The sequence below is a fragment of the Trachinotus anak genome, unplaced genomic scaffold, assembly GCF_046630095.1.
Source record: "Trachinotus anak isolate AG129_WGS33_773 ecotype Australia unplaced genomic scaffold, CSIRO_AGI_Tana_v1 ptg000028l, whole genome shotgun sequence".
Lineage (NCBI taxonomy): Eukaryota > Metazoa > Chordata > Actinopteri > Carangiformes > Carangidae > Trachinotus > Trachinotus anak.
This window is the reverse complement of record NW_027273879.1, coordinates 13,909,243-13,936,889: the sequence shown is the minus strand read 5'-3', so window position 1 is coordinate 13,936,889 and position 27,647 is coordinate 13,909,243. Positions and strand designations below refer to the sequence as shown.

At 41.6% G+C, this 27,647-nt stretch overlaps 1 protein-coding gene across 3 annotated transcripts; it reads right to left on the bottom strand.

Moving 5' to 3' along the window:
• Positions 1–1,328: 1,328 nt before the first annotated feature.
• Positions 1,329–27,332, bottom strand: LOC139611908 (low-density lipoprotein receptor-related protein 2). Of its 3 annotated transcripts, none has more exons than XM_071466930.1 (45): positions 27,123–27,332; positions 25,643–25,765; positions 25,149–25,397; positions 24,827–24,940; positions 24,541–24,660; positions 24,153–24,278; positions 23,360–23,563; positions 22,414–22,582; positions 21,898–22,066; positions 21,039–21,261; positions 20,578–20,697; positions 20,020–20,238; positions 19,464–19,772; positions 18,553–18,771; positions 17,951–18,097; positions 17,569–17,817; positions 17,235–17,468; positions 16,836–17,084; positions 16,472–16,696; positions 15,555–15,803; positions 14,978–15,199; positions 14,607–14,873; positions 14,026–14,241; positions 13,613–13,795; positions 13,288–13,410; positions 12,687–12,854; positions 12,332–12,547; positions 12,013–12,242; positions 11,774–11,903; positions 11,400–11,593; positions 11,011–11,197; positions 10,544–10,756; positions 10,057–10,240; positions 9,771–9,972; positions 9,468–9,632; positions 9,000–9,236; positions 8,561–8,788; positions 7,962–8,096; positions 7,020–7,221; positions 6,801–6,926; positions 6,244–6,351; positions 3,335–3,571; positions 2,333–2,654; positions 1,755–1,851; positions 1,329–1,571 (listed from the first exon to the last, which is right to left on the bottom strand). In XM_071466930.1, exons 1-45 carry the CDS (start codon positions 27,178–27,180, stop codon positions 1,506–1,508), a joined length of 8,433 nt encoding a protein of 2,810 aa, XP_071323031.1. In that variant the 5' UTR covers positions 27,181–27,332; the 3' UTR covers positions 1,329–1,505. The 3 variants fall into 3 exon arrangements, with proteins under 3 accessions (XP_071323031.1, XP_071323032.1, XP_071323033.1); XM_071466931.1 differs by having other exon boundaries at positions 16,472–16,663; XM_071466932.1 differs by lacking the exons at positions 1,329–1,571; positions 1,755–1,851; positions 2,333–2,654; positions 3,335–3,571 and adding an exon at positions 3,783–4,989.
• Positions 27,333–27,647: the final 315 nt, after the last annotated feature.

Here is a 27,647-nt window from a genome sequence, read left to right as displayed (position 1 = left end):
AGACGCGAGTGAAGATCATCTAGTCCTGTTTCACTCAGTTTCATTTTCTGCTGCTTGTACTGCTGGTCATGCGATACGTTCACAAATACAGCAGTAAAAACGTGCGTGCACATATCCTTGCTATCTCTGGATCAAGTCTAGCTGTTACATGGAAGTAAATTAACAAAGGCAATTTAATGCTAAATATGTTTCAATGGAAAAAGGAACCAAAATGCCACAAGGAAGCATTTGTTTGAAACTGGTATGAGTTTACAAGGGACAGACTGACATGAGAGCTGTAACAGCATTTTGATGGTGCACATAAAGTGAAAGAGATATAAAAAAAAAAAAAAAAAAGATGTTAATACAAGGCTAATAAGCACACAAGCATCAAATAGTTACTTTTGGATGGACAGGACGGCCCAATCCCAATGTCCCACCTGAGGCCTAAACCCTGAACGCTCACGGTAACCTGTGGTTTAATGTCACAGTGGTGTGAACTGTGGGTAATTCAGGTAAAGTCTGCACGAATGTGGACTTACAGAATGTGTGCTTAAAGGGTCCAAAATGTGTGCTAGAGAGCCTGCATGCCCTTGATGGTTTTACAGTGGGACAGCCCGAAACCCTCAAAGACTTCCTGGGTACGCGCCCCATAGTCCATGAGGGTGGACATTGGGATTGGGCTGATTATTCTACTTCCGAGGGGACCTGCTGTGTGATCCCACAGTCTTATCTACAGAGCTAAACTCAGCTCATGTGCTAAATGTAACGGTGAACCCGCAGGTAGAGACATAAGGCGTCCTTCCATTCTGCTCAGGAGATGTTTGAAGAGATTTGTGTGTGACAGACGTTCACACAGACACACACTTCATAGCTGTGGACAGACACGTAAGCATGATTAAGACAACACTGAAACAGTGTCATCACAGTAGAATCAGGAAGATAAACAATACACACAGATACTGTACGCAGGTGTCAGAAACATGAAGTAACATCAGAACATCCAAACGATGACAATGCAAGTGTGCAAGGATTAGACATGATGAAAAATCTGTCTGCTCCATGTCTGGGATGTCAAGACTCTTTTTTTGTTCTATTCTATATTTTTGTCAGTTCTAATATGTTGGATTGTTAAGAACTTCGGCCATTTCACCTGAACTGATATTATTTTAAACACGCCCGTTGTGCAAGCTACCCTTTTACTAAAGTGATCTTAAACTGACCAATCAGCATTAGGACATTTTTCCTCCGTGTCAGTGTAGCAGCTCATTAGTGACCTCTACAAGTACTTCAGTGAGAACTTCTGTTATTGTCTTTGTCAGGGAGAATTTACAAACAGAGACTGGTTATTAGTTCATCTTATATCACGTTTATTACAGAACAGTCTGCAACAGCATGTTGACATTCAGGATCAGAGAAATGCATCCTCGGATATTACTGGTATCTGATTAAAGGTAAAGTAATAACCATCAGCCACCAGGCATTTACTGGATGCCAAATTTCCATACTTCAGTGAAGGCAGAAGTCTATTTGGGCTGGAGTGACTTTAACGAGAGTGGGGGGTTCTTCATGTCTACTGGAGACTCCAGCTCCTAGAGGAGAAAAGATAAGAACATTTTCATTTAATATAAAAACAGAGCAGAAATAATCAGTAACCTTCCCAACTAAAGAAGACATACTTGTGAAATGTACTAACTTTAAATGTGAATTAGGAGGAGAATCTGAAAAATTATATATGTGGTTTATATTCCTAAATAAATCTCACATGTATTTACCTCAGAGTCAGAATCGTAGTGTTCACAGGGCAGGCCCATGTTGGCCATCAGAGTTTCTTTCTCTGTGGATCTGCTTCTGATGGATGCCCAGGCTCTCCTGGTGAAACCGAGGTACAATATTTATTTTATACATAGCTCAACAAGTTTGTAGCAGAAAATTGTTCTGAATTCGGATAGTAGTCAAAGAGTCAAGTCAAATCAATTTTTATTTATATAGCACAAAATAACAAAAGCTATCTGAAGGTACTTTTCAAATAGAGCAGGTCTAGACCATACTCTTCATATAACATATAACAATATAACATAACACCAATCCCCACCATGAACAAGCACTTGGTGACTGTGGCATGGAAAAACTTCCCTTTAAGAGGCATAAACCTCATGCTCTTTATGTTTTAACTCCAACCTGATACCTAACACTGCAGCAACCGACTTCAATTTTTAGTTTGTCATCTCTTGCTCGGAAAGCGTCAGTGAAATTAGCAGAAAAAAGAACAAACAAAAACAATCTAGCTGCTCATTTTCACAGTGAGTCCCTCAGGCCAGGGTGCGTAAGAAAACTCTATCACAGTCTATACCTTTTAGCAAAGATAAATGTAGCAGCCATCAATGCAGCAATGAGGCAGAAGACCCCCAGGATGACAGCCACATGACTTCGTCCAGTCTCTGTCTCTTGGCAAAACTCTCCCTTGTAACCGGCCGCACACTGGCAGTGAGTGACTTTGCCTTCTGTGACGCAGTTGCCATGACCGTTGCAGTGTTGGAGGTCACAGGATGCAGAGTCTTTTTTAACTGCAAGAACAGAGTCTTTCTGGGAGTTTGGGTGAGGGGAGGAGGGAGACTGGGGAGGACGACCATCACCAGCTTTGGTCTCAAAAGAGGCTGAGTTTGTGTTTGGACCTGAAGAGAAAGTTAGTGTTGGTGATTATGCACCTAGAAAGACCACATATTATAAATGTACATCTATTACCTGCTGAAATATAATATTAAATCTTAATCATCCCCCAGTAAATACATTTAAACCCCTGAAAACTTTCAAGTCTTATGTCTTCTCTGTAATGTAAAATATTCATCACTAAACCAGACATAAAAGTTTAAAAAAGGTAATTCATTAAGGGTTTGATGCTTAAAAAAAGTTTTCAGGGCCTTTAATAATTTACATTTCTTAGTACCAGACATTTAGCAAAAAACATATGTTACTATGTGCTGGGTGTTTATCTTATAGGCAAGAAAACTACTACACTGCAAAATACAAGGCACTGAAAATCAAGCTTCCATGACTTTCAAGTACTTCATATAGTCTACAGCCTACCTTTAAACGTATCTGAGTTGAGTTTGAGAAAGGAGTTGATATATCCTAGAGTAGATTTCACAAAGGAGAATCACACATTCACATTATTATTTGCTTATGACCTGAGAAAGTTTTCAAGAGGAGATCTGGAGGGGTTTGAGAGGCTTAATGTTTGATACCAGTAACTTGGTTCTTGAATTTTGGGTGCTAAGTCACCACAGACCTCAAATAAAGCTGAGGTAACATAATGTCCTTTTTCAGTTTCTTCTCCATTTGGCTGGAAACTCACAGTCCTGTTCATCAGACTGGTCCTGACAGTCCACGTGTCCGTCACAGAACTTGCTGCTGCTGATACACTCGCTACCATCAAAGCAGGATTGTTCTCCAGCAGGACAGGCAGGCAGGGGGGCACAGGAAGTGGCATTGACACTGTAGGAGGCCCGCCCACATTTACATGTCCGACCTCCAGGATAGGGCAGACACAGATGGCCACATTCACCATTGTTTTTGGAACAGCTATTCGTTCCTGGGGGAAATGGGTAAAGTGAAAATAGTTTAAGCATCACAAAACCATTCATGTCTGTGAGGAAGTTGAGGGTCAACGATGTTGATAATTAAAGAATAAGCATCTAAATTATTTATGGTATATGAATGCTAAGATAGTTTAAATCATATTTTTCTTATTATCAGCTGACAAATACAAATTAATGGATAATTACCAGTTCATTGTAATCTCTTATCTTTATATAATAACATGGGGATCATTTTATTTGGAGCTTTCCTTCTTTTAAGTACATCACAGCTCTCAGTGTCAGCAGCATTTATCATTTTTAATAGGATCCTCATTAGCTGGTGTGGTTGCTCCTCTTCCTGGAGTTTATATATTTACAGAAATGTGGCTTAACATAGTTTACACAAACCACAATGTTCTCCTGTGAGTAAATATGTTTCCTTATGTCTAGATAAGGTTCATTCCCATCATACAATGATGTGGGAATAACAATTTTGCACACCAACTCATCCACTGGACCACATCCCGTGTTAATCAATAGTCTGTTATGGCTTTATACACAAATCAGGGCCTCCTCACTGTGTATAATGACAATCTGCTCTGGCACTGTAAAGACACTTCCGGTTCCAGACTGAGAAAATTAGTCTGGTTAGTGTCCAGATAATGTGAAACAGAGGTGTGTCAACATTTGTCAATGGATAATTATGTGTTATGATATATGGCATTCAGTTTCCCCATGTGTGCAAATGAACACTAACATGTATTACAAGTGGTGTTGTGCAAACTTTTCATATTCACATATCTGCTTCTGTGTACTTGGCGCAGAGACAGGTGACAAATTAATGGAGAAAAACCAACATTATGTGTCATAGTAAGGTGCCACCAGAACAGCTTCAGTACATTGTCATCCCGTTTCTCCACTCATTTCTCAGGCTTGTCCTCTCATCTGTTACCTGTCTGTATTCATGAGGCTGCATTTCTGACATAATTGGGATTTGTACAGAAAAGTCACGAGTTACATGTTATTTTCTTCAAACTTGTGCACTTGTGTGTATGTTGCTCCAGCTGTTTAGAATCGGGAAAAAAATCTTTTGCTGCAAAACCCTCACTGAATGTGTGGGCCTGCATATATTCCTGTTAATTAACATAAAAAGGACAAGCAGCACTTTTGCATATATTTATCCTGCAAGACAGTGCCACAGGTCAAGATAATAAGCACGAGGGAACAGTGTTCGAGTGTGTGTTCGAGCTCCATTCATTATCAGTCTTTCCCACTGCAGCGCACACAATAACAGGCTTCTGATCTCACAGCTTGCCAAGTCCCATCTCCCTTCAGGTATCACATCACTCTCATCTATTCAACTCAAACTGAGCCTAAGTGAGTCTTTTCATTCTGCCAGGGGTGTCTGATAACACACATTATCTGCATCCTCCTATAAAAAACAGAAAGGAAAGTTGAGGAGAAAATGTACGTGTTCAGATGGCGTAATTCCTGACGATGATGACTAACAAACTGGTTTGGCATGGTTTTAGAATTTAAGCCGACACTGCACTGTAAGCCTGTTAGCATTACAAACCTGGGCAGTGAAGAGGATTTCAGTGTTGACAAGACACTTTCACAGTTTCTTTGCTTTAAACTTGCTTGTTTCTCATTTTCTATACACAGGATTTTCACTGTTTGGATCAGCTCCACAATGCTCTGAAGTCAGAGCCAATATTTTGTTCTCTGTTTACAAATGCCCCTGTGGAGGTACCGGCTTTGTAGAGTAGTTTTTACCTACACACAAAAACAGATGCATCAATAATCTGGTAAAAGTAAGAATTGAGAAACTGGATGTCAGATGCTTTTTGATTCTAGTAGTAGGAGTTTCCTGATTACCAGCCAGCCTCCCTTTCATTATGAAACATTCTGGCATTGCCTTGACAGTGATTATAATATAATATACCATAACTACTCTAAACTTGTACAGTCATGCTACTTAAAATAGAAATCCCAAAAATACATTTGTATCCATGAAAGGCGTCACATCTCGTTTAGGTTACTGCAATCCCCCTTTTTTTTTCTGGCAATATTTCATGTCTCCCACAAACTGCTGCTGCAAGCATTTTACTTGCAGAACAAAGAAACCAGATCCTATCACTCCAGTCCTTGGGTCTCTATTTTGATTAAACTCCAGTTTTAAAATTAATTCGGATTTTGTATTAACTACTGTTCAAGTTCAGCTGGATTTAGCCCAAAGCTATTTCACTGATCTTTGTTGAACCTCATATGAGCCAGTGCCACAGATAAAGCTCGTGTTCAACAGTCTATGCTGAAAAGTAAAGCCAGCCACTCTTTTACTTCTGATTGAGATTCTGTTATGTTTTTATCCTCCTTTGTGCTTTCTGCATTTTATTCTGCTTTATGTTATTTTATACCATCAAGCCTGAAATGTGTCATTTTCTTGTCTGTTCCATCATAAGTGACTCTGCATGCCTCCTTATCACTGACTCTAGCCTCACCACTGACCCAGTCAACTGCTTTCTACTCAGCCCGCTGTGTCAGACTGTCTGCATTCAGGTCATGTTTCCTCTGTTGCCAGAACTGTTCAAATTATCGTGTCTTGTACCTTGTGAGAAAGAGCTTTGTAAACTTGTCACATCTTTTTTTTTTTTTCAGTAAAGAGACACACTCAACAGATACGTACCAGCCTGGCTGTTGTTGCTGTATGCTCTGACTTCCACTATGCTGGTCTTTGTCTCAAACCACAGCTGTTTAGGCTGGATCCCATCACTAAACCACAGTTTGGTTACATCTACAAAAGGTTGAAAAAAAGAAATGTTAGCAAGCATAAAAAAATCCTGCAAACATCTATTCAGTGTTTTACAATGCAGAATTCAGAGGCTACTGGATCTGATGGTCGTGAGGATTTGATGTGTTCATTGCACAGACTGAAAGTCAAGATTTGAAAGAAAGAAAAACAGGTCTGGTGGAAGAGGAGAAAAAGAACTGATGATTATAAGTGGAAGTTCAAAGATGTCTGACAGTTCAGATTGCAGAGAATTAGTTGTCTGAATAATTCATTGTCACATTAGTCTGTGACGCCATCTGCTGCCTGAAGGGGGAAAAGACAAATGAAGAGAAGGCAGGAGATTTAATTCTTCATGCAGGACTGAACAGGTGATTGCAGTGGAAGAGAAAGATTACTCCTAGCCCCAAGCAGCAGCACATTTGACAGTGGCCTTAATCTATGTTCGCCCTGACCTTTGTCCAGGGTGACCCAGAGGAGGAGGCTCTCAGTATGTGTGAAGGAGATGAGCAGACCTGGCCCTGTTTTGAACTGTTTATAACCTGATCCATCCACTCCAATAGAGCTGATGACTCCCTCACCTGAGAAAAGAGAAATAAGAGAGAGACGCAGACAAGCCAGTAAAAATGGACTCTCATTATGTCATCGAGTACATTAGATTCTTTCTTCCTCACCCGTGTCAGCCCAGTAGACCATGGTTCCTTTATTGGAAAAGACGAGCGAGGTGGGGATGCTCGACTTCCTCCACAGCACTGCTTTGTTACGGCCATCCATCCAGGCACAGTTCACCTCTGTCTGGCTCCTCCCTCCTGCCACGACTATTGCTGTGTAGCAAAGTCGTCCTGAGGGGGGATGCAGGGCAATGGAAGTGGTGCCCTGAAGGGACAAACATGAGCTATACTTTATCTAGCAGGGAAAAAGTTTATAAAGGGTTGATCAAGTAAAGAAGCTGCAAGAAAGGTCAGTGGTAGAAAAGGAGGGAGACTGCAGTGGAGAAGTTTGCTTGTTATTCTTTCTTTATTCTGCCTTGTACATACTTGTGACTTATTACATTAACAGAACACTAATAAGGACGCTGAGAGAAAATGTGTGAAGATGTTACACTCACCATTTATAAAAGGCTCCAGAGAAACCATGCCTGCCATATTTGGCCATCTTTTGACAAAGACATTTTGTACCTGTGTTTCAAATACCTGCGCATTCATGAAGACTATCTGACCATCAGGATAGGTTGGAGTTCAAATTATTGTAGGTACACCAGTGGCAGTTAAAAGGAGGTGCTGTTTGTGTGGCTGAGTAGCCGACATACAAAACGATTTATTTTGCCAGTAATTGCTGATGCCAAGACTTCAGCAGTTTTACAAGCAAAATTACAGAATGACAGATCCATTGCAGATTGATGTTAATTTGTTGTCTTTGCTTGTTTATATTTCACATAAATTACACTAAACCTTCCAAACTAAGATTTCCTTTATGTTACACTGTAAATTGTGACAATTCTATCGGGGCAGTATCAGGACTGTCCACGGGAGAAGTAAACAAGAACATGCAGCCTGGGGGTAATTAAGATAAACCAAAAGGAACTGATGTGAAATGTGCAGCAGAGCCTGCTTCACCTTCAGGGACCCCTGCAGCAGTGAGGTGGTGTAGCCGTCATGGCGGGAGGTCACATGGAGATCGGGCCTCTTGGTGCTGCTCCAGTAGAGGTTGGAGGTTACCCAGTCAACTGCCAGAGCCGTGACTGTGTCATCCTTGTGGGACAGAGAAGTTTAGTTTCCTGAATCTGAATTTCATCAGAGAGTGACAATGTTTTCACTGAAGAGCAGCTGGTTTGAAACAACAATGTTTGTTGTCCAAGGCAGTTTTTAAAACAGTATATTAGTGGATTATCAAGGTTTCAACAAAAGGACAAATAATCCTGAACTGATTTACACTGGCTTGTTTGTCCTCACCTAAAAATCAATGTTTAAAAAGTGAAGCATTAGAACGTGTCAAAAATCTGACTGAAAAGGCAATTTTTACCCAACCCAACAGGTTAGGCTCATTTTATTAACTATAGACAATACTATCATAATTACACAGCTGAGGTCTCATAAGAATAAAAAAGAATGACACAAAAGTCTGAAGACACACATCAAAACTAATTATGGTCTTCAAAGAAATTTTCCAGGATTTAAGAACTTGACATTTCCTTTGAAAAGCTATTTAAACCAACCTTCAGCTTTAGGATTTGTCCAGAAGGTGTCAGCTCCTGTCTTGACCTGGAGCTGCCCAGTTTCAGCACATCCACAGATCCCTGTCCAGCATCGGCCACGTACAGAGAAAGCTCTCTGATGGACACGTCTATCCCCAGCGCCTCAGTTACTCCAGGGAGGACTAAAACTCGACCGTTTGGCATTTTTTTAAGAGCAACTCCATCTTGATGCATGGAGTGCAAGTAAATCTACAAGAGGCAGGAAGGCAAAATAAGAAAGGGAGAGGGAGAGAATACGAAAGCAAGAGTGAGACAAGAGAACGGTACAGGAGAAGAAAAGCTACTGTTACTCATTAAAAAGGCCTCCAACCGGAAAAGAGAACTTAGTTTCTCCAGAGTGTTTGGCAGGGACAGCGGCCTGCAGGCTCTCTGGGCTCAACACCACAATGAAACAATTCACCTGATAGACTGCTGCACGAGACAAAAGCAGGATGAACGCTGACTCCATAGGCAGTGAGCAGGTGATCTTGTCCTTGGAAAGTAGCAGCCCCTTTGGGCATCGACAAACTGCAGTAAGCCCCCTCACCACGGGAGCTCCTGACCTGCCCCTCACCGCTGGGGCCAGCAGGCAGAGATGGGAGCAGTGCAGCTGATCACAGGGGCTGGATATGGCTGGCTGGGAATGGGCATGTATCAGCTGTGGAAAGAGGAAAGCTCAGTTAAAAAATAAAAATAAAAATTTGCTGGCCCCTACTGACCTCTCCAAATGTATTAGTCACAGCTAACAGTGATACATTGATAAAAATGAAGCTGTTTGGAGTTCTGTTTAGGAGCAATAAGGTTCTAAGTGGTTATAAGTGGTAGCAATATAGCTAATGGATGGATGTTTTGAAATGCTTATCCACACCATTAGAAGCTAAATACTCACTTTCAGTCCAAATGGCTGTCCTGGTCTCTTCAGAAGAACCTTCTGATCTTTCCCAGTGTTCTTGTCAGCCGAGCGGATGGTTCTCCTCTTTGTGTCGGACCAGAAGACTCTGTCATTGAAGACCGCCACAGAAAAAGGGTTCGGAGTTTCGGATAACTGGAGTATCTGGTGAAAGGAGAACATTTAATTTGATGCTGCGTGAGCAGCTGCCATCACACTATCTGAAATATTACTTCATCCTCAGATGACTCACACTTTGGAACACACTTGGCTTTAAGGTTAATCATTCAATTATCTCTTTACCTTGATGTTGTCTCCATCCAGAGAGGCTGAGCCGATGCAGCGCAGCTTCTCATCGGCCCAGTACACCCTGTTGTCCAGGAAGTCATAGGCCAAACTAACAGGCCAGCTCAAGGCTCGGCTTACCACCACCTTCCTCTTTGAACCATCCATGCCAGACCGCTCAATCTGAGGGGTGCTGCCAATCTCAGACCACAGCATCAGACTGAAAATGAGGATTATGCAATTATGAAAGATCCAGGGTAGCTTTTCAAATATTTTTGATAAATAACTAGACTGAACACCTTACCCTTTGTGGGGCAGCAAGACTAATGAGCTTGGCTGCTCCAGATCTTCACCCAGGACCACAGTGTAGTTCTGGGATCTCACTGTAGCATCGCTGAGCTTCACAGCCAGAATCTGGCCGACGAGTCCGTCCACCCAGTACAGGTTCCTACCGACCCAGTCTACTGCGATAAAATCTGACTTCACTCCTGTAACAGATTTCATTTGCACACTATAAAATCAGGTCATAGTCCAAACTCCTGAAATTAGCCCTTTCGCAGCAGACATGTTGACTTGTCACAACAGGAAAAACTAATTTTGTCAATGATGGCTCAGTGACAAGAGACACATTACCAGGACCCAGGAATGAGCTCATCTAAATCAAATGCAGTCAGTTTGAATGTTATCAGTAATACTTATGCTTTTCCTGTTATGACATGTCAAAATGTCTGCTGTAAAAAGGTCACTTAAACCCTTTTACACAACAGTAGCGTTCCTGTGATGACTTGCACCTTTGATAAGTGTCCCTTTGTTATTGGAATTTTCCATGTCAGCCCAGCGGATGCTCTGATAGTCGGGGCTCAGCCAGTAAACTCTGTGTTGTGCCCAGTGGTAATCAAGTGAGAAGACTGGCCGACTGGAAGAGGTGAGAAGGCGCAAGGTGCTGCTATGGACTCCCAGCAGTAACAGCTCTGACTGTACTGACGCCAGAAGCAAAGGCTCATCTAGAGATTGAAACATGACCAGAGTATGATAACAGCACCAAAACCAAAAGCAAAACCATCAAAGGGTAATTTTTATACTGTATCGGATACAGTAAATGGAAACCAATGGCTGTCTGATTTTATAATATGTGAATTAAGAATGTAATGTATTCATAAGTGTAGTTAAGCAGAACTTCCACTATGGCTCTTAAATTACTCCAGAAACTTAATCTTTCCCTCTACAAACAGATCTTTGTTTATGGAGGCTACAGCACCTTTGACCTTGCAGCTCTTGTTGTCAGGCTCCAGGTAGAAGCCAGGGTGGCAATGACAGACATAGGACCCACGGGTGTTAAGGCAGGTGTGTTTGCATACGGCACGGGCCATTGCGTTGCACTCATCAATGTCCACACAGGACACAGCACTGGACTGTAGTCTGAAACCTGCGGCACAGTAACACCTCTGCAAAAGTGAGGGAAACGGCATTTTCAACCCAAGCAGGAATTAGCTTTGTGTACATCCAGTCAAATGTTGTGTGCATGTTTCTAGATACTTCGCCGCAATGAATTATGACCCATATATAAACGGATGAGAGCACCGACAATTTAGGACCAAAAAATGCAAACGACAACAGAAAACAGATACACATTTGCTGTGTACTGACCGCTCCATTCGGAGTGCTGACACAGTGGTGGTCACACCGAGGAGCCGATGGGCTGGAGCAGTTGCGCTGAGCGCATCCCACACCCTCATCTGAACCGTCAGCACAGTTGGTGAAGCCGTTGCACACCAGGCCAGGGTCCACACACTCACCACTCCCACACTGGTAAAGGTGAGACGGGCATTTTCTCTGGCTGCCTGTGAGAGCAGAGGCATAGATTTGCTTCAGAGGTCCTCCACGGTGATAAAAAGACATTTTACTGTATAGGAAAGAATTTCCTCCTTTTCTGTTCCTGTTTTTTTTTAAACACTCAGAAACAAACAAAAGAACGTGCAGTGTGCACCCAGCAGTGAATATCTGACAATAAACATGCTCACATTTATCTTCATCCACACCATTGTAACAGTCGCTTTTCCCATCACACCTCCAGGACAGAGGGATGCACTGACTGCTGTCTCCACACTGCCACTGGTATTCCCTGCACTTTGCCGGTGGTGTCACACAGTTCTGGACACAAATGGGGAGACCAAGTTATGTCCAAGTTATTTAATGATGCTTCATCCTCTATCTTCACAAGCAAAGGTTCAGTAAGTTTCATCACGTTATCCGTCCGTACCTTCTCGTCTGACCCGTCTTTGCAGTCGTCCTCGCCATCACAGAGCCACTCTTTCTGCAGGCACTCGTGGCTGTGTGGGCATCGGAGCTGCGTCAGGCAGCGTGGGGGTCTTGTGCAGTCCATCTCATCAGAGTGATCACTGCAGTCAGCATATCCATCACATCTCAGAGCCTCAGACACACACTGACCGCTAGCACAGCGATACTGGTTAATTGTACAGGCCACCAAACCTGGAAAGAGGGAAACAGGAAATATGGAGATAATGTGACGACTGAAAATTAATTTGCACAGCAACTACGACGTCTACAAAGTCACCTACCACACTTTTCCTCATCTGACCCATCAGCACAGTCCCTCTCTCCATCACATAGGAAGGTCTTTGGTATACAGCGGGTGTTGTTATCACAGTGCTGATGGCAGCCCTCGCTCAGCCTTGAACAGTCCATCTCATCGGACCGGTCCTGACAGTTGTACTGCCCATCACACACCTGCTCCGGTGGGATGCATCGATTCCCGTGAGAACATTGAAACTCACCTGGGGATGAGCAAAAAGAAACATCTCAAATACTGTCCTGAAATGTTGACGCAAAACTGCATCTTTCAAACTTATCACTCCCTGATTTCGCACCTCCTGTGTAAGCACTGTTTATTCTCCTGGCAGCTCCAAAACAAACCTGCTTTGCACTGAGCAGCACATCCCTCTTCGTCTGATCCATCCTGACAGTCCTCCTCTCCATCACACACGTGGCTGTACATTACACACTCCAGGCCATCTTTACATGGCTTGAAACCTTTGCGGCACCTCAGAGGGCCTGATCTGGCACTGAGGACATTGATAGAGGCTTGGCAGAGAGAAAATTATTAATTTAATGGTTTATGAAGACAATTAGATTAGATTTTGACAGCTGGGCAGTTAACATGCAAGACCAAGACTGAGTGGTTAGTTTGGACTTTTTGCTGTGGTGTAGCTAAGTGTGTTGCTAGGTGGTTGCTATGACAGCTGTTGGGGTGTTTAGTGACTAGTTCATAGTTTACATGTGTTAGGGTGTTGCTAAGTGTTGGCTGTGGCATTTGGAGTGTTTGGCAAAGTGTACTGCAACTATGTGGTTGTTACAGTATTCTGGGCAGTTGCTAAGGCATATAATTTGGTAATCATGGCGATGCTATGTTTGTTCAATTACAATAACTCCAAATGCTGTGACAGATAAATGTTCTTGTTGTTTATCAACTGCTTTAACTCGTTATTTTTGTGGTATAATTTTCTTGTTATCTTACAGGCAGCAGGAGGATCTGCTGACTGACACTGCATCTCATCTGAGCCGTCGGGACAGTTGGCACGACCATCGCACACTTCCATCCTGGGGACACACTTTCTGCGGTCGCTGCACAAAAAGTCATCTGTGCAGCAAGAAAGTAGCCAATATGAGGATTTAATATACTGATACAAGCGTTGTGAAAATATTGCAGCTGCTCTGACGTCTAAGAATTTCATATCATATCATGAAAATCCTCCCACAGCCAATCCATGCCCTTATTAGCTTGCTGGGTAGGTCAAGTGCAGCTACTTTTGCATCAAGGTACTTGCTGGACCCAGTATTACTTTTGTTTTCACATTGGACCACACAGCCATTTTCATCGAATCCATCAGGGCAGTCTGTTTGTCCATCACACAGCTGATCTTCAGAGATACACAGTGATGAACCTGGACACAGAACTGAGGGAGTGATGCAAGCTGATGTGGATGTGAGGACAGCAGGTTCAGTTGTTGTTGCAGTAGTAGGGTCTGGAAAGGTGAAAACTAAGTGTCAAACTGAGGAAAACATTTCACAGGTTTCAGCACTTACTGGCAGGACCGCCTGCTAGTTAATCTCAAAGTTAGTGACAGTGTTTCATTAGGTTTATCTTCCTCCATTACACACAAGCTCTCAAACTTCTAGTGGTGGTAGAAGTAACACAACCACATGAGTATATCAAGATGAATCAATACTGGAAAAACTATTTGTGAGGACTTACCGCAGCCCACCTCATCTGTGCCATCCAGACAGTCTCTCTCTCCATCACACAGGAACTTCTTTGGGATGCAGCGCTTGCCATCAGCACAACGATGCTCGCAGCTCTTGGTTCGTTCCCAGCAGTCCAGTTCATCAGACTGGTCCCGGCACTGTGTCTTCCCATCACACACCTGAGCCACAGGGATGCACATCTTCCCATGGGAGCACTGAAACTCACCTGGGGTGGAGTACAATTATATGGTCTAACTATGTGAATGAGACAGCGCTACAGCTAATTCTCAAAGTACTAATTTACAGTGCAGTGTGTTCAGAAAGTCAGTTTTCCACGTCCATGCTTCACTTTCATTTCTTTATGTTTCCTTTTATGATTTTAGTAATTGGTTTAGTGATCCAGTGGTTGAACTTTGTTGACCTGATAAAATAGCTTTTTCCTCAGTGTATAGAATACAGAAAAAAATATATAAATCTTTATAAAATGGGTTAAAATGACATTACTTCTATGTCACAGTTAAAAAAAATATATAGTTCAATGTGGTCTTTAAGATTCAATTATAAGTTTGAGTGATGAAAGTGAAAAAAAACCTTGTTTGCAGGTTTCTGAGCATCCCTGTTCATCAGATCCATCCATGCAGTCCTTCTCTCCATCACATACGTGGTTGTATAAAACACACTCTGTGCCATCTTTACATGGCTTTGAGCCCACGAGGCACCTCAAGACATTAGCCCGAGAAGCAGGAGTAGCTACACTCGGACAGTTAATCTCATCTGATGAATCATGGCAATGAGAGCGACCGTCACAAACCAGACTCTTTGAGACACAGCTCCTACGGTCCTTGCAGAGAAACTCGGCTGAGGAGGAAAACATTTAACATATCATACATAAGACAAACTAATCGTCCACTTTTTCAATGTGGTTGAGACCAAAGCAAGCAGTTTGACAACTGATAACTTACTATTGTAAGGGCATCTTTTCAGACAGTTCTCATCAGACCCATCAGGACAGTCTTTTCTTCCATCACATAGCTGTGTTGGGTTGATGCATAAGGGTGAATCCGGACACAGAACTGAGGGACTGGTACAAGATGGCTGACTGGGGGGTTTAGTCAAGAGTTTGACAGGTGAAGGGGATTCAGTTAAGATGAGATTTTCTGCATTAGTGTTAATCTCTGGAACATCTAAAAATACACAAAAACACATGAGTCAAGTCAAAGTTGCAGCCTAAGGCTATAATATATCTTTGCCTTATTATTGCATTAGTATAATCAAGTGCCAAAACTTCTTGTAGTCTCCATTACAGGTCACTATTATTTTTCATTCAAATAAATACTATGGCTACAAAAATTTACAGGACAATTTTAGGCATGAAACAATAATACTTATTAAAGTACAAGGAGCTACAAGCTAATAATGATTGCAGAAAATCTCACAGAAGACTCGCCTGCTTCCTTGGCCACAGCAGGCCGTACACGTCTACAAAGCAATTCTACATTTATTCCACTTCTCAAAAGCAACGTTCCCACAAAAACTCACCACATCCTTCTTCATCCGACCCGTCCCGGCAGTCTCTCTCTCCATCACAAACGTGACTGAAGAGAACACATTCGCTCCCATCTCGGCAAAGTCTGGAGCCCATGCGACACTTCAGGATGTTTGCCCGAGCTGCAGGAGTGACAACACTCGGACAGTCGACCTCGTCTGAGCCGTCGTGGCAATGAGAGCGACCGTCACAAACCAGACTCTTTGAGACGCAGCTCCGACGGTCTTTGCAGAGGAAGTCGGCTATGGAGGGCAAGAAATTAGTGGAATTGTATCAAATTTGTTTTTCGTACTTTAGATTTACAATAACTTGACATGTTATATTGCTTCACACCAATACTTGTTGATAGTGATGTTTGTTGGAAAAATTTACTTCAAATCAAATATGCAAATATGTAAATAATAAAAATTTAGCTGTAAACTGTATGGGTGAGGTTTAAGATCCTGTTCATGCCTGTCATTAACATGTGTCTGGAATGAATACTTGCAATTGGATTTCACTTCCCCGCTCAAACAAACACAAACATTTGACTTCATATGTGGGAAACTCCAATCACTTCAAGACAAAAGTGCAGGAGAGTAAGAGAGGGCTCTATGTCCATCATTGCCCCCTCCAACAATGGGGTTACTTCAGTTGGAAAGAATGTAATTTCATCACCTTACTGTTGTGGATCACCTCTTTCAGTGAACACACACACACACACACACACACACACACACACACACACATACACACACAGAATGTCAGCTGAGAAGGCGGTCCTTCACTGTGGCCTAGGACAGTCTGAGTGATCAGATCTCAATGCAGATTACCCAAGATGCCTGTTAATGTCAGGCGTGAACAGGGCCTACAAAACAGACTGTAGCTATGAATACTTTCTCAATCATTCACAAAGACCACGATTACTTACTCTTATAGGGGCATCTTTTCACACATTTTTCATCAGATCCATCAAGGCAGTCTTTCTTTCCATCACACAGCTGTGTTGGCCTGATGCATAAAGAAGAACCTGGACACAGAACTGATGGACTGGTGCAGGGCGGCTTGGTGGGAGGCTCTGTAACTGCTTCCACAGGTGCAGGAGGTTTATCCAAATGATTTTCTGCAAGAATGGTAGTGGTAGTGTCTGCAGCATCTAGAAGTATTATACCAGTTAGCTGGGGAAGTGTAGTTTTTTAAGATGAAGATTTTGTTTGATAAAAGAAACTGAGTTTCTCTACAAAGCATCTTTACATTCAAAACCTGCGAAAGCAAACCTTTGCATAAAAACTCACCACATCCTTCTTCATCCGATCCGTCCCGGCAGTCTCTCTCTCCATCACAAACGTGACTGAAGAGAACACATTCGCTCCCATCTCGGCAAAGTCTGGAGCCCATGCGACACTTCAGGACATTGGTCTGAGCTGCAAGAGTGACTACACTCGGACAGTCGACCTCGTCTGAGCCGTCGTGGCAATGAGAGCGACCGTCACAAACCAGACTCTTTGAGACGCAGCTCCGACGGTCTTTGCAGCGGAAGTCATCTGAAGGAAAATCATTAGAAATAAGTAAAGCTTCCTAAGTTTAAGGACACTTTTTAAAGTCCAGAGTAATCAAACAAGACAAATCGCTACTGTTGAAACCATGAAAATACAACACTTGGAACTTAAACACACTCCAGATTTGAGATTTACTTTTCGAGGGACATCTTTTCACGCAGTTCTTTTCATCAAAGCCATCAGGACAGTCTTTACGGCCGTCGCAGAACTGGCTCGGAGAAATGCAGAGGTAAACGGAAGAGGAAGGACACAGCACAGATGGGCTGCTGCAGGCTGGCACAGTCAGAGCCAGAGGTGTGGTAGGAGGAGGCATTTTGTTTGATGAATCAATATTAGGTTTAGTTGGAGTCGTGGTCTGTACTGTGGCATCTTAAATAGAGAAATCACATACTTAGGTTAAACTATTATCAATTGAATTGCCAAATATTTGGTTCATTGCTATAACCTCGACTATAGAGACTAAACTTACCACATCCTTCTTCATCTGATCCATCCCTACAGTCCTTCTCTCCATCACACACATGGCTGTATAAAACACACTCTGTGGCATCTGCACACGGCTTTGAGGCCCTGCGACACTTGAGGACATTTGCTGTAATTGCAGGAGGAGCTGCGGTCGGACAGTCAAGTTCGTCTGACCCATCTTGACAATGAGAGAGACCGTCGCAAATGAGATTCCTGGCGACACAACGTCTACGGTCCCTGCACTTGAAATCCTCTAAGATGAAGAGTTAAGGCAGAAAAGTTAATCACAAATTCTCATAGCTAGGAAACTCAAGTTAACAGTAAGTCAGTAGTGAATGTGTTTACTACTCTCATGGAGGTTTTAGATCTGCATATTGAGACTTTACCTATAGACGGACAGGTGGTAACACAAAATTGCTCATCATCTCCATCAGGACAGTCTTTTTTACCATCACACAGCTGGGCTTGTGAAAGGCAGACCGATGAGTGTCGGCACAGCACAGACGGTTCATCGCAGACTGGAGCTCTGGGCACTACGGACAATTAATGGAAATTTCATTTTAAGTAAAAAGTATGTCAAAATAAACATCTGTGGCTTTCATATAAATGTGCTCTATCACAAATTGTTATAAGCCAATAAGGATCCACCTTTAACTGAATTAGAGAATCTTTTTGATTTGTCTTTAGAAACTCTTACTGTAAGCTAGTTCAAACTTGACAAAAATCCTCTACTTCACAAGTGCTGTTTTATATTTTTAGTGTCATGATGAAAAGTTCTGTGGAGTTAATTTGAACCACGACAGCCACCGTACATGTAAAGGAAAACTAATCACAAACTACAGAATCTCAAACTTTAACAGAAAATCCTTGGGAAAAAAAACAAATAAACAATTCAAACAAGTTCAAGAGAAAGCAAAAATAATGGCAAATACATAAAAGTAACATCTTGTTTCTGAATAAATTTGTGTCAGATTTAACTTTGTCTGACCTGTACGAATGTCCCTGAGTGCAGCGATCACAGTGAACACATGACCTCTCACAGTCATGTCTTGGATGGGGCTCCCGTCACGCCGATCCAACAGAGTTACAACATCGCCAGAAAGGGACAACAGGAAGGGCTCAAAGGCAGCTACGACTGAGCCTGAAATGTTCCATCTTCTTCCAGCTTGGTGGCTTCTCTGTCGCAGCAAACTCATCACCGTCAGGCCTGTGGACCAAAACTCAGCAGATCTGTACCATGGAGAGACTGACTGCTAAATGAAGATTTGCTTGTGAAGATTTTGTATATTGTAGGAGTTTAATTGTGATCAACAATCCAACATCGCCAGAAGCTTGATTGTGGAAGCAAAAGCAATAATTATGTCAAAGTGCACAGCCTCAGGGGTGAGTCAAAGCATCATCTATCATAGTCCCTACACTGATCACAACTTCAAAATGTTAACATGAAGCAAAGACTATGACACAGCACATCTAAATGCTGCAGGATGACAGCAAGTTAATATAATCATTTTTATATGAATGACATTTGATACATAAAAAAGACATGATCAAATCAGGCAAGCATTCTTTTCTTTAAGGATTTCCTTTTTAACAAGCCATTAGCATCCAGTTAATTTCCAAGTCGTTAGATCTATGATGTGCATACACTACATTATTACAAAGACAGACCCTGGAATGAACCCTGTCTATGTCTTGGAGAAGTTAAAAACTACCTTCTAAAAAGATGTAAAGTACCAGTATCTTGCTTCACAGTTTGCTTCCCATCCTCTTCTACAGACTACTACTACTTTTCAGATTTTTTTACAGCTGCTGCAACACTTATTGATTCAAACCCAAGAGTCACAACTGTTAGCATGTTTGAAGATTTTAAGCCACAATGCTCAATGGAAGTAAACCTACCTGCCCTTTTTGAGTTCCAGAGCAGACTACTGGCCCTGATGTCGAAGGCGATGTTCCCACTGACTCCTCCCGCCAACTGCAGTAACTCTTTGACTTTGCCTCCCATCATGCTCATGGTGAAGATTCGCTCTCCCTCCAGCCAGAGGATCCCACCTCTTAGCCAGTCAAGACAAAAGTCTCGAATCTCCTTTGCGGTGCGGTACAGCTGCCGTGGGTAATAACCGTCAGCTGTGGTGGTGCCGATGCTGTTTTGGTCACATGACACCCAGTAAAGGCTCCCAGTCCTCTGGTCTACTTTTATCAGACAAACTAAAGGAAATAAAAAAATGAAAAAAGAAAGATGGGTCAACAGCCATCTATCATATAGGACTTACTTTAAAAAATTATTGCTTTATCTGTTTCAACTGACTGCTTGTTCGGTCAAAGTGTCAGGAAATAGTGAAAAACACCACTGCAATTTATGCGAGAGAGTCCAAATCTTACAGTGATGTAAAGCAATAGTAAAAAATCTTGACATTTGAGAAGCTGGAGCCAGTGACTGACTCAATGCACAAACCTCGCAAAGGTGTTGGGACCACCTCAGTCTTGACCTGGGTTAGACTGGTGCGTTGGACATGGCCACTTTCGTTGGCCCAGTATAGCCAGTCTCTGTTCCAGTCCACATCAAATGACAGGATACCGTCATCGGTGGTAAATAGCTGGGTTTCAGACGACCCTTTGCCTGTAAACTCCAACAGGTTGATGTTGGTAATGGTAGCATATATAAATCTGGGATCTGTGGAACAAAAAAGATTTTAATGACACCCTCATCCTCACTGATTTAATCACAGGGCTGCAGAAAACATACAGTATATTAATCCCAGAATGGCAACAAGTCTTTAAGCACAGATAATACATTTTATAACCAAGCTTTAGCTATAAATATAAGCTATTATTTTGGAATCGAAACAGCTCCAATTTCCCAAAATGAAATGAAAAGAGGGAAGGTTGCCTTATCAAGCCCACTTCTTGTCACTAGATTAATTTGGGCCTTAGAGAAACTAAAATTAAAATCAGTGAGATCTGTTAAAATGTACTACGTCTACTACTAAAATTATGAATTAATTAAACCTACATTCACATGTCCCATCAAGCAACAGTACTTTGAAGTTTGGACAAGCGCAGGTGAATCCGACAGGGTTGGCTTTAGTTAGCTGGCAGAGGTGGCATGGAGTCTTTACACATGCAGAAGAACCTGATTGATGACAACGAGATGAGATTTTGAAATGTGATTAAGATTAGGTCATACAAAATCCAACTGTGATGAGTGTGAAATGTCTAACTTACACTGGCTTGTGACAGTATTCAAATACTTTTTCTGCTGTTTATTAAGTTATAGACTATTTTTTGTACATCAATCTACACATAATATTCCACAAGGACAAATTAAATACATGGAGAAAACTGGTTTTACAGTAAAATGAATGTGTCTGGGCACAATGCATATAAAAAAAAAAGCACCATAACCTCAAACATCAATGGAAATTCAGAGGGAGAATTAATTAACAGACATTATACTATTGTTTCAATAGATACCTTGAGGCTGCTGCAGCTCATGGTAAACAGTTAACAGCGGCAATTCAGCTTTCCAGAGAAATTCTTTCTGGTTTGGTTGGTGCTGTGGAACCTGCCACAGTCCTTTGTCGTCAACCCAGTAGAATAGACTTTCAAAAACAGCCAGGCTGAGAACCGTTCTCCTGTTGAACAGTCCTGTGAAGGAGTAACGGCCAGTCCCATCCACCCTCACCGTCTCTATAGACTGAAGAAAATAAGTTCATCTTTACTGTATGAAGGAGAACAAACAACAAATGGTTTCCAAAATTCACCCAGACTGATTATCTAGAGGAGATTTGTAATAGGCCAGCTGCAATTTCCAGCATGAGATAAAAACAAATGCCATACTTGTGTCCCACAGATGGGAGGAATGTGTAAGCAGTGTACCAAAAAACTTGAAATGGGCCACTGTATAGGAATTTAGCCAGCTTCCATTTTCTCAGTAGCAAGCCACTGGATTCATATTAAATTCCTCATATCCACCGAGCTTCAATTAACTATAAAAACAATTTTTTTTTGTTCTTGACCTTTTACTAAACTCACTTAATTTAACGTTTAGAACTGTTTCGCTCTGAGATTGTTCAACTTCAACTACATTTTGAAACAAGCTGCACTGCCATTAATCTCAACCTTCAAATCATGCACATTAAATATTGCATTTTTATTTAAGATATATATTAAAAATAATGCAGTGCATACAGTCGTATTGCATTTGATTGTTTATTTGTAAATGAAATAAAATATAAAAACTTTCACTATCAGGAAAGAAAAGAGAAGTGCCTCTATACTCCACTGTGGTTGATGAACTCTGATGTACTTGGATTTTCTTTCTTTAACTCACCTTCTTGAAGTCACTGATCCAGTACAGCCTCCTGGCAGCCACGTCAGCAGTGAGGCTGTGAGCAGACTGCGCAGTGAGAACTGTCACAGAGCTTCTTTCTGATCCATCCATCCATGACTTCTCTAATGTCACCCTGTCACCTGGGCCGCCGTTGATCCAGAACATCAAACTATGGGAGCAGAGACCAGAGAAATTGAAGACACACTACCCAGTCTATCATCTCTTAAGGTAAAATAATGATGGCTGGATTTTCTTGTGTGTAGTCAGGCAAATCAAACATTTCAATACAACTATAAAAGAAATTTATTTTCCATAGAAATGAGGAAAAACATTTAACTTTAGAAGGGGAGAGGAAGTTAATTTTACATTCAGTAATTTACCTTAATCCAAACAACACACCCATTTAAAATAACTTAAACTAGATTACTTTAAATTTAAATGCTATATAACAAAAAAATATTATTATTATTATTATTATTATTATTATAATAATAATAATAATAAAAGTAAGCATACCTCTCCACAGGTACAAGCACCAGCTCTGATGGGCTGATGTTTTTGCTTAACAGAGTAGTGTAACTGTTCCCATCAGCTGCCTGCATGTAGATAGACTCTGTCTTCTGATTGGTCCAGTAAAGGTTTCCATTCAGCCAATCACAGGCTAGACTCTTGATTCCAGGCTCTCCTGTTTAAAAATTGGTGAAATTTATTTAGACATGTTGCGTTTTCCTCTGCAGTCAGGGTCAGAATTTGAATATGGACCAAATAGATTTCATCATAAATCACAAGTGGAACATGGACTGTGGCTAAAGCTTTGCTGTATAACAATAACAGTCAGTAGGCAGAGAAGTGACCACTTTAGCATCTCTTATAACTTCATTTTATAATTTAAACTAATAAACAATTTATTTTTATGACATGAAAACACAGTTCAGCTTTAACATCCAACTAGCCAAATGATGTATTAACCCACACTGTTGTACCAGACCTCCCACACGGTAATGCAAATTAAACGATTATTATCAAAAGATTAACAGATTAACAAAAACAACATTTCATGTACAAAAAATAATGTTCATTCCTCTAATCTTTGTCATTTTATTATGAATTACTGGACAAGTTGTTTTGAGTCCTTCAAAAAAGTTATCCAACAAAACAAGGAGGAAACATGGTTGAACTGGTTACACAGACAAATACAACTGGTTGTCACAAGCAAACATTACCTCACTTTTAGGGGCCACAAGACAAAAACGCAAGACCACTCTAGTGGACTACCAAAGAAAGAATGCCATAACATTTCAACATCTCATTGAAAAGCCAAGCTAATCAGGGCTGACAACATAACCAGTTAATCATCTCTCATTTATAAAAAACATAATAATAACACACAGCCAGCTGTATAATCATAATATCTTTAAAATGTAAAACACACACAAACACACAGCTTCTTGTGTGAACTGACCAGTATAGGTTGTCCAGCTCTGCCGTCCATCACTTTTGTAAATGCTGCCACGGCTGTCGGCCCAGAAGTACCACCCCTTGGTGACATCATACGCCAAGGCCACTGGGTCAGACACCGAAGTCTGGATAACTTCAAACTGCTGAGACTTCACATTCAACAGTCCTAAAGATTTCCTCTGCACTGTCAGCAGTTTGGTAGAATTACCTGGACAAGTTTATATATATGGGTGCAGTTAGTGTGAATATTTGAATTGATTATAGACAGTCCAAAAATTAAGACATTCACAAAAAATACTTGAAAATATCTGGATGAATATTCAATACGCCTCATTTAATTTTTGACAACTTAATCATGTTTTTATCACCAAGATTTGACAGCTTCCATTTTGATGCAAACTCTCCTCAATTACTTCAATTACAAGTTCCTTCTTTGATCTTTGAATTTTTTTTTTATTCCTTTTGACATTAGCTCATTAGCATCAGTAGCCTTTTAACATGTCATTTATCTTTTGTCCTAGTTCTTGGTTTGATCTTTTCAGAGGGTGAAACTAAATCCAGACTAAATTCACTTTGTACAATTAAGCTTTTGACTTGCTCTAACTCTTTAGCAGCATTTGAGTTGTAGGAGCATGTTGTTCAATGCGTCAAAAACATCTGTCTTATAGTGCTCAGTGTTTTCCCTGGTCCAAGATGAGGCTTACTTTGTACAAGCAACAAGGTGGAAGGCGCCACAATGTGTTCGACGGTGATGTTTACATAGATTTAGATAAGCAGTGAAAACCCTGACTCATTACCTGTTGCTAAACATATGGATCCTCCAGTCAGTTTGAAGCCTTCTCTGCAATGGCAATAGTAGGATCCAATGGTGTTAGTGCAGTGATGCATACAGGGAGACAAAGGTGAGGCACATTCATCCAAATCTGGGGAGGGAAATGGGTTTTAGCTTCACAAGAATGAGTTTTTTTATCAAGTCCATCCCAGGACTGTGGAACAGTCTTCAGAAGGGAACTTGGGAGAAGCTACCTGTGAAAACTCTACATGCTTTTGAATCTTGCTAATATAATAAGGAGTAAGGGGTCAAGGATGGTACTGCAAAGGGCAGGGCCAATTCATGCTGCTATGTTTTGTTTTTACTCAGATTTTTTACTATTCACTAGAATTTTAAGTGAACACCCCACACACCTTCACACACTGCTCCATTGGCAGAGAGCTTATATCCTACAGGACAGGCACAGAGAGCGCCCCAGGGCTCGTCGACACACACATGGCTACAGCCGCCGTTGTTCATAGAGCAAATGCGACCTGCAAGAGGTGCAGTACGAAACATCTCAGCATTACAGAAATCCATGCACAAGGGCTATTTGAAGGCATCACATTTCTTGAGATTGATAAATATCAGCTGCAGGAAAGTGTCAGGTAGTTTGTTGCAGCATTTTTCATCAATTAAATTCATCTGATGCTATCTTACCACAGGTTATGGGCTCGTCGCTGCCATCTGAGCAGTGAATCTGCCCGTCACACCTCTCTTCAGGAGACAGACATGTCCTGTCAGGACACCGCGTGCTGCCCTCAACACACAGACCTGTGAAAGACAGACCATCAGCGCTTTACCCTTTAAATTGATTGTTTCCCCATCCACTGCGTGTTAGGGGCCACGAGGCTGTGTCTTACATCTGTTGACACAAATTCACATACATGCTTCCAAAATCCTTCAAAATATACTTCACTCTATAGTACCATACATTAAGGCTGACACATCCCGTGGCATTCGACCCGCTCATGTTTCTCACCACACTCCTCTTCGTCAGAGTTGTCCATGCAGTCGTTCAGTCCGTTGCAGTGGAGCTCTTTGGGGATACACATGTGGTTTCGACAGGTCCAATCCGAGTCCAAACAGCCGTCATCTGTCGTACAGTTCTCCTCATCAGAGCCGGTGGGACACTGGTTTTGTCCATCACAGCGGGCCGACGCATCGACACAGCCAACAGAGTCCACACAAGGAAACTGACCTGCTGGACATTCAGAGGAGCCTGGTCGTGCTGCAGGAAAGAAAACAAGACACTATGAGAGGAAATGCACCTTAGGGAAAGAGAGAGTGAATTAAGTAAATAGAAAGTCATTGTTTTCCACTTAAGACTCATTACAATATTTTCACTCCAGGAGCGACAGACATATGCCATTTCTAGGATCGTTGGTGATTCCATTAAAAATTGTTTCTTGTTAAATATGATGTTAAATATTTTAGACTTTTTAAGACATGTATAAAAACTGGAAGTATGCCTACCATTGCAGTCCATTTCATCAGATCCATCTAGACAGTCTCCATCTCCATCACATCTCCACACATCAGGGATGCAGTTTCCATCATCACACTGCCACTGGCCTTGATGGCATCCCATTCGTTGTCCTCCAAACATACGGAGAGAGAGGAAGATAGTATGACAAAGTACAAACAAGAAATAAGGTGGAAGCTTAGATTGAGTCAAAAGTCACTTGCTGTGTCTAACACTTGCTATTTTGAGTGCATAAGTGTGTTTACAGTCAAAAAGTTGGGTATACAACAAAGGACCCTTCTCGCACCCAACGGTCGCCATCTTGGCTACGTACCGGAAGGGGAGAGACCACCACATATTTCTTATGCATCCATCACACTACCCTGTAGAAACTTACTTACTGCGCCAGTGAGTATACTGTGTACACAGTGTACTACAAGTGAAAGTATCCAATTTGAGACAGACCAACTGACTGGATGAATTGTTTAATTTGTCTAAAGTTAGACACCAGTTTTAGATCAGGAAGGTGGTTTCTTTCTGACAAGTTGAATGCTCACTGAAATTACACTTTCAGTAATGTTTAGATTTAGGGAGCCACTTGAAAAGTCTTCTGAGGCACGGATGCATAGCCTACATAATAGGAAATGCAAGAGAACAAGATGCAAACACTATATATTACGTGTTCCTTCACTATTGTGCCCATGATTTTCTTTACATGGTTATTTAGAGTCACACAGTAACTTAGAGCTAATCAACAATAGACAGAATTGTTTGCTTGTTGATGTCTCATCTGTGACAGTGTGGATTTAAAAAAAGAAAAAAAATCTAAAATCGACATGATTCAGGATTTACAAAAACCCACCTTAAGGTGCTGATCCAAAAATCACACATTTTACAATCTGTACAGCCTTTAGACCCTCAGACTGACAATAACACGAAGAAAATAAAAACCCTTTAACCTGAAGAAAAGGGGTAAAAACTCCCATATAGAGAAAAGGCTTTGCAAAATGACTGTGGTTGCAAACACTTGCACATGGTTATAAAAAAAATCAAAGAAAGCTTAACCTACAAAAATAACCATTTGGCTCAGCTTCAAAGGCTCCAAAACCCAATCCCAGCCTCTTACCTACTTCCTAAATTAATTTGGCACAAAGAAACGGGAACATTGACAGGCGCTCACTTGAATGCCCACAAAGTCTCTAAGGTTACCCGTGTAAAATTACCAGACCTGGCATAGCGGCCATTAGAATAGGACTCACTAATGTAAAGATACACACGTTTGATTTGAATTCGTGAACCTCCATGGAAGGATTTATTATCTCCATTCAACAAAGCTGTAGGCCTGACCCTTCACCTGCATATCATGATAGAAAAATGGGGTCCAGGAGTGAGCGCCATATTGCCTCCATCATGTTCACAGCCTGTCTAAAAATAGTTTTAGACAAATGACTTAAAAGTAAAAAAAAAAATATATATATATAATAATATTACCTCCGGAAAATCTCAGACTTGCCAGAAGAATCCAACAAATGCAGTGGCGGGAGTCCATGTCGGCCTGCGCGGCGCGTCGGGACAAGCAGCGTCAGCCGGGAGGAAACGCTTTAATCAGCTCCCACTGCTGCAGGTGCGCTGCCGCCACAGCCGGGTTATTGCTGCCTTTAGAGGTCACCCATTATAAAAATAAAATATAATCTGTAGCATTTGAATCAGAATCTTTCTACGGTGTTAGTGAAACCCTCTTGATTCCTGAGCTCTGGGTTTCAGTGAGGTGTATTTGTGTTTCATGCTCATTACGGTTTGAGCTCGGTCGTGCGCAGTTTGGATAGAGTTTTTTGCACTTTTGCGCACACAGTAAAGTTATTATTGAGTCAAGAATTATTTATGTCAAAAGTATTATCCCCAATAGTTAAACTAACACAGTGGCTCTACATGGTTTGGGGACTTATTCCCAGGACAGGTTAGGGATGAGAGACGTGTGTTCTGCTTCGACTTGAAGCTTTTCAATGTCATGGTTCA